The 6924-nt window shown below is 37.9% G+C and overlaps 2 protein-coding genes across 2 annotated transcripts; both read right to left on the bottom strand.

Moving 5' to 3' along the window:
* Positions 1-134: 134 nt before the first annotated feature.
* LOC116170508 (NEDD8) lies at positions 135-712 on the bottom strand. Its single transcript, XM_031486957.1, has 3 exons — positions 532-712; positions 345-475; positions 135-274 (listed from the first exon to the last, which is right to left on the bottom strand). Exons 1-3 carry the CDS (start codon positions 547-549, stop codon positions 190-192), a joined length of 234 nt encoding a protein of 77 aa, XP_031342817.1. The 5' UTR covers positions 550-712; the 3' UTR covers positions 135-189.
* A 4072-nt stretch (positions 713-4784) lies between these two features.
* On the bottom strand, positions 4785-6699 carry LOC116170507 (ubiquitin-conjugating enzyme E2Q-like protein 1). The gene has a single exon (XM_031486956.1). It carries the CDS (start codon positions 6651-6653, stop codon positions 5886-5888), a length of 768 nt encoding a protein of 255 aa, XP_031342816.1. The 5' UTR covers positions 6654-6699; the 3' UTR covers positions 4785-5885.
* Between the last annotated feature and the right edge of the window lie 225 nt (positions 6700-6924).

The raw sequence follows: 6924 nt of genomic DNA, 5'->3' as shown, positions 1-6924 counted from the left end.
TAAGTGAAAGAGTTACATTACTAACTTACAAGTTACATTATCAGATTTTGAATAGATGCAAATAAACCACAACATTGTATGCAAGCTTTAAAACCCTAGCCTCAGTTGTACTGTTGCCGAAGTGAAGCAAACAATTAACAATCATTACGGTATATTAGACGTTATAGTATGTAACAGTATTGTTTATTATCAATATCCTCCTCGTAAGGCTAACACTAAATGAAGTACAGAGCCACCTTGTACTTTATAATCTTGCGCAGTCTTCTCATCGTTCCTACAAGAATACAAATTATAAGTGTCATCGAGCTTCATGCGATATACAATCGCAACCACAGTCAACGTACATTTGTTTCCCAGAAAATATAAGTCGTTGCTGTTGAGGTGGAATGCCTTCCTTTTCTTCTACCCGTTCCTTTATTCGTTCTACCTTATCTGTGGGTTCGATATCTATTTCGATTTCTTTACCAGTTAAAGTCTGCAAAAGTAAAGGGATGTATTTGGAATTAACCTAAAAATACCGCTATGACTAACCTTCACTTTGATAAGCATTTTTCTAATAAATTAGTTTGTTTATAATTTAATCTAAAAGTTGCACTAGAGCTTGCTTTGTGGAGTGAGTTTTCTTGCAAAATTCGTGGAAAATTAAATACAAAAGAATAGGTATTTGCCGGTATGTTCATTTACTACTATTTAGTATTTACGCTACGTTGCCGCGTCTTCGCTTTAGCAGTTTACTTAACCAATTTTTCGACTACTATACAGTACCTATTTTCGCGTTATTTTCATATGTCTATTGTCTATAGTTCACACCACCATATGCAGATCTTAATGGACTAAATCAAAGAGTAACCATAATAAGAGATTCAACGGCATAGAGAATTGTGTTGCATTTGTATTGTGTGTTGCCTAACAAATTTTACTGCTTTTTCTCAATTTTATTGGCGTACGCTACGCCTAAGGGGCTATTTCAAGGCAACTACTTGTTTAGAAGTTTATAAATATCATTGCAGAAATCCCAGCGTTACCAAATGTTTAGTGTTTGCTTGTACTTATTTAGGTATCTATTATTCCTTGAAATGTATGATGTTTAGAGATATGTTATTCCATTCTACGCTTATGGCACAATTTATTAATGTCCCCTTTAATCTCATTACATTTCAGTCCGATCGACCCACGCATTCCGGAGATATTTAAACGCTCCAGAAACCCTATATTTAGAGTGGAAGCCAATGTTGTTTTCAAAAATGAGAACATACACTGCATTATCAATTGTTTAGATGGATGAATCACTAGCAGAGTGCGCGGTGGCTCAAGTTGAGCGGCAAATTTAAATACATATACTTATGTGTTTTTCCGCTACTATCCAATGGTGATTGAAAAACATGTGTACGACGCTTAGTTGCTAGGAGACCGATGCGCGCTAGTGCTGCAGCATAAATGCGGGTCGAGAGTATTTTTTTAATTGAATTGTTTAAATGAGAATAACGTGTAAATATTTAATTAAATTTATTCGACGGGTGCAGAATTATTAATTTATTATTTAACTGCACTATATATTTTGACTGATTATTGGATTAGACTGATGTTTCTTTTTTCTGAGGACAAGGATTATTGCATTGTAATGATTGATTGTTAATGATTAAACAACTCAGCGTATGTACCTAGGCATCTATACAAAATTAAAGCAAACCAAATTTCCTGTAAAATAATCGCTATGCTCATCATAAAATCCAATTTTATGAATATGTTGTCTACTTTAATTTGACTGTAGTAGACGATCTAAAAAGGATGGATAATAGCAAATTTAATTTACATTTTTACAATTGTACCTGTTATTGGTTATTAAATTAAATAGTAATTACTGTCTATTCAATAGACGCCAACTAAACAGGAAAATACCAATGTAATTAACAATAGGTACTGAATCGTTGCTGATTTCTTTTATACTTAAGTAATGTTTTCTAATTATATCATGTCCACATTTTGATACAGCCAATAAGAAAGAAAATTAAATGTGACAACCGCTCAAATATTTTAAACCGAAATTCTATAAAGAATTCTGTAAATTTTCAATACGCGGCAATATTTAAAGAGGCGGTTAGTTCTGGCCACCTCTACGCGAGGGCCCGCTTTTGGAATCCTAGCGGGCGAGTTCTTATAGCCAACGCGCGTTTATACCATTGCGCTGTATCACTTATTAGGGGTACTCTTTGACTAAATGACTCTCTTACTAATTTGGGTCATTTATTCAGCATTAAAGCTATCCTTGTTCCTCATCAAACACAACATAAGTAATGCCCTTGTGCTGTCATTGGGGCGCGGTCAGAGGCAATCAGCGGACAACAGCGACAAATCATAAGTAGGCATAAGAAATTTCCTCTGAGTAACTTGCGCATAACTGCTAACAGAAAGCTGATTTTTAGCGTAGCCTTTCAGCGGATTTGCTGCCTGAAAAACTTTGCCGCTACTGTCCGCTGACTGCCGCTGACCGCGTCACCGCGCCTACGCGACCTTCTTCGGTTGGAGGCCCATTTACCTACAAGCAGAACAAGCACATGCTTGCTTGCTAGTGAAATGTAATGGGCCTCCAACCGAAGAAGTCGCGTAGAGAAGGTTGTAAAATGGTTTAGTATAGACAGGGGCCCCATCCCTACCTCGCGCTTGGAGGCCCGGCGGCCGGCAAGCTGTAAATCCGGCCCTGATTGACACGTTTGTTAATAAGTTTTTCAAGCATGTAGTGTATGTCCATAAGCACCATACTGCATTTTACTGGCATTTTTCTAAAAGGGCGAATAAATACAGGACCGCCAATGCTGGGGGGTTGCGGGAGTAAATGGCCCGCAGGGCCCGTGGGCACCCTAGAGGGTCGACCTTTTGCGATTCAGGTCTAACTAGAGGCGTTGGTGTAGTTTACAAATTCTACCAATTCGGTGTATGATGCCGTTTTTGAGACCTGAAAATATAACCTATCCTACCTGCAAGGCCCATTTCTAAAGAACTCGAAGCCTTTGAATGATTTGAATTAGCTTGAACACAATTTTCTATTCTATTCATAAGGGGAGCCCGACCAGGTAGCACTTAGGCACACCAAAGGCTCATTGTGCCTACCCCCTTCCCTTCGCGCAACCTGGTTCAGACCCCGTTCCTCTCAATAAATGATAGGTCCCTGTTTAGCCTAAGTAATTTACCCTCCCCGCGCGTATCCAGATAACTGTTGCCAACTGTCTCTGATCAAGGATCACAGTGCCAGACCACATGCTCGGTTGTTTCCTCTACCTCGCCATCGCCACAGAACCTGCATGTGGGCTCTCCTACAAGTCCAATATTGTGAAAGGTGATAGTTGACCGGCCAGTGCACAGTGAGCACACCGGTGATGTTCCTAATCTACCTTTTATTCAGTTTTAGAAACTTAGAAGCCCAGAGTTTTCCTTGATACTACACCATTATGGCATACATTTCAAAATACGTTGAGGGGACTCCTTCATACCTTCCATGAGCCGTCTAGCTTCATTAAGAATTGTTGTGTGGGTTTACATTTCAAAAAAAGTAAAAAAAAACAATCTTTAAACCTACGAATAACTTAAAAAAGTCGCGTGCTCAACGTCATCGCAGTTACTCTCTGTAGTCCCTCGTATTTAAAAAATTTCAATCTGAAAATCAAGGTTTTGTGATTAAAGACCGGATAAATTCAATAAGAATGAAATGGAGGGGTGTTCGCAAAAGAGCGCTCTCGGATACGTCGATTTTGTTTTTGGATTGCGCATATTTTGGCACAAAATGTATATTTACATGGTGCCCCAAAAAAGTGTAGCAGAAAGAATAGTTTTTCCTTAAATGGAAATATGTATAGGTACCCGTATATTATTGCATTTCCGGATTCCTCAAAAAATTCTAGACATGTTTCATGTAAATGTCTTCCTATACTATACATTCACTTGTTAATATATAGGTATAAGAGACCAATCAGACCATCACCATCAGTATAACCATTTTAGGTTGATATTTCAATAAAGCCATGAAATATCGCAAAGTAAATCCTCTACATCTATTGAACATTAAATGTCACTTCTGGCTGTCGTCTGTGGCCGTGGTAAACCACTCCAGAAAACAATTCTCACTAACCATTCTACCCGAGCTAAAAACGTGTCCGTGCGAGAGCAAGTGAGACACCCATATGGAAACCTGCAGGTTACAGAGAACACATATTATACAGTTCAAAATAGAGGGTCACCTCGATCTCTTTTATTTGGCGATATACATCCGGGCATAGGTACGTTTTGGACCTTGTTACAAAATTTACTTTAACTGGATCTGTTGCAAATAAACAAATAAATTGAGATTTTTCTAATTTTCTCGAAAAATCGATCGATTTTAAAAAATCAAACGTCAAATTTAAGGACTTTGAAAGACCTTTCAAACTAAGTTATTACTCGATACCTTGTTATTTAAAATTTTTAAGGCAATGACTCTAGGTGACAGAAGGTGAAAGGTAGTGAAGTAGTTTTTGGTTAAATATTTGTCCCCCATGACAAATCTTTTGACGTGTCTCGGCGTTGTTTCCTTTAATCAGTGGTTTTCAAATGAACACCCTGTGTATATATATATCGACCAATTAATATTTTAATGAAAAAAAAATATATTTAACGGGTGCATAATTATGACACAAACGGCGCCCCATAGAAGTACACCGAATTTATTGTGACTTTTCGTAGACATTAGTCTAAACTAGTTACATGTCAACAAGCTGCAAGGCAAGTTATGAGTAAATTAAGAAGAATCCGCGTAACGTAACACATTTATTATTCACAAGAATATTTTGACTAATGAATTATAAGTATATGTACACAACTGTCATTAAAATCCAACTTAAATCAACAATGGAAGACAAAATACGTAAATGTAATTAAGAACATGCGCCTCTAAACGACCTGCCTAATTGCTAAACTTAAAAAAAGTGTCACCTGTGAATCGACATCGTTTTCTATGTGGTGTGACGCTTAGGTTGTGTTAAAGAAACCAAACGCACCACAACAAACAGAAATGAACAAAACGTGTTTACTTACAAATAACAGTCTTATTTACGATAGTTTACATTAAAATCATTCCTAAAATTATAATACTAAATTGTCATATAAAATTCTATATTTACTCGTGAGTCACTTAATAAACGAACACATTGTATAAACTCTCAGCATTTAATCACTGATTTGATTGAATAAGCTCCAAACAACGCTTAATTTTTCATTATTATCTTTTGAACGGCATCGGAAATTTTTTAATTTTTCTAGCTACGTCTACGTATACTAAATAAGCCGCCAAAGACTGCGCTTTTATGATTTATCACAAAACTCTTAACTAAAGGGATATAAAAGAAATAACTTGTGGTCACTAAGGGGATACTTTCATATAGTCCGCGGCGATTTGAAAATATCAAGTCTTGATGGCAAATGTGTTCCTTGAGCTAAACGTCTTTGTGCAGAGCAGTAATAGAAATTGTCATCGTCTAGTAGTTATGGTTAAAATTACTACTCTCTAATTGAGCACCAAAGGACGGAATATTATTCAGGAAGACAAGAAAGAATATGATCATTACCGAGTATAAAAAAAATCTGACTTGTTCACCCTGTTTTGCAGAACGCCTTTGCCACCAAGAGTCTTAATTAATTGGCAACATTAATATCAAAAATTATTGTGTACACCATTGAAACAACATTTAACATTCCCACCATCTAAACATTCAATAACATTTAACGAGTTTTTAATTAAAAGACTCAGATCGTGCACATAGATCAAAGCCTTTTGCTAAAAAACGTATGGTAATAAATATCTTTGAATATACAAACAATCGTAACATGAATAAAGTTTTTTTCTAGAATTGGAGCGCTCAACCATCCGCCAAGGATGGTGTAACCCACCCGTACTTTTCGTGAGTCTTTACTAGGGACCGAAAGCTTTCTTCGGCCGTTCGTCTGTTAAATACCTTTTGGCCTTTTGTTTTTCTTTGCACACGCCCTTGTCCTTTGACCACACTTGCGGCAAACTGCATTATGACCGCCTCGACGGTGTAAGCGCTCGCCCACCCTCTAGGAGTCAAAAGTTCCATACAAATCGCGCCACCTTCCATAACGAACCCTTTCTCTATTCGCGGGGAAATCACTCGCATAAACGGAGGAGCAAAAGGAAAATTTTCCGGAAAAATTAAATGTAGCAATATATATGTAACACCGAATTCTTTCATGTCGCCCCCTAAGTCACTTTCGGGATCGATTGTGTGTAACTTCACGTGCCATTCGTACAAGTTATCCTCAACTAATTCCACTGTGAAGACGGGGTCGGAACGTGAGTTTTGCAATCGCTGAAGATCCTTGAACTCTTTCATAAGTCGTCTGCTGCGAACATTTTTACTGGAAGGAGGTGTTTCGGAGGTTTTCTTGCTGTTCTTTCTGGATGCGAAACCTGGACTTCCAACCGGTCCGGCCGCCGGAGAAACGGTGTCGCGGCATCCCCTCAGAAGTCGTCGGGCTGGAGATCCACTTGCCGAGCCGCTCGCTTTGCTTGGTCCCTCCCCATCTTTGTTTGATGAACCAAATATCCGTCGGAACATTGACGTCACCTTTTCCTTTGATCGCGAGGTCATTTTGTTGGCTTGCATAAAGGACTATTTAGTTTCTTTTCATGTAAGGTGCTTGAAACGCAATCTGAAATGAAAATTAGATGTTAATATTATGGATCGTAATTGGTAACAGAACATGGCGCTATATCATTGACAAATAAGTTTTGACGTAAGGCCCTCTGCTACAGAAGAGGGCGTAAACTACACTTAATTAGGTGGCTAATAATAGTATAATATAGGGACTAAAGTATGTGTTTTAATCCTGAGGGTGCAGTTTGCACCTGAAGGGTTAGGACGCACTTTAGTCCTG

The sequence above is a fragment of the Photinus pyralis genome, unplaced genomic scaffold (genome assembly GCF_008802855.1).
Source record: "Photinus pyralis isolate 1611_PpyrPB1 unplaced genomic scaffold, Ppyr1.3 Ppyr1.4_LG5, whole genome shotgun sequence".
NCBI classification, from domain to species: domain Eukaryota; kingdom Metazoa; phylum Arthropoda; class Insecta; order Coleoptera; family Lampyridae; genus Photinus; species Photinus pyralis.
Note: the sequence above shows the minus strand (reverse complement) of the source record. Positions and strands in the feature narration are given on the sequence as shown.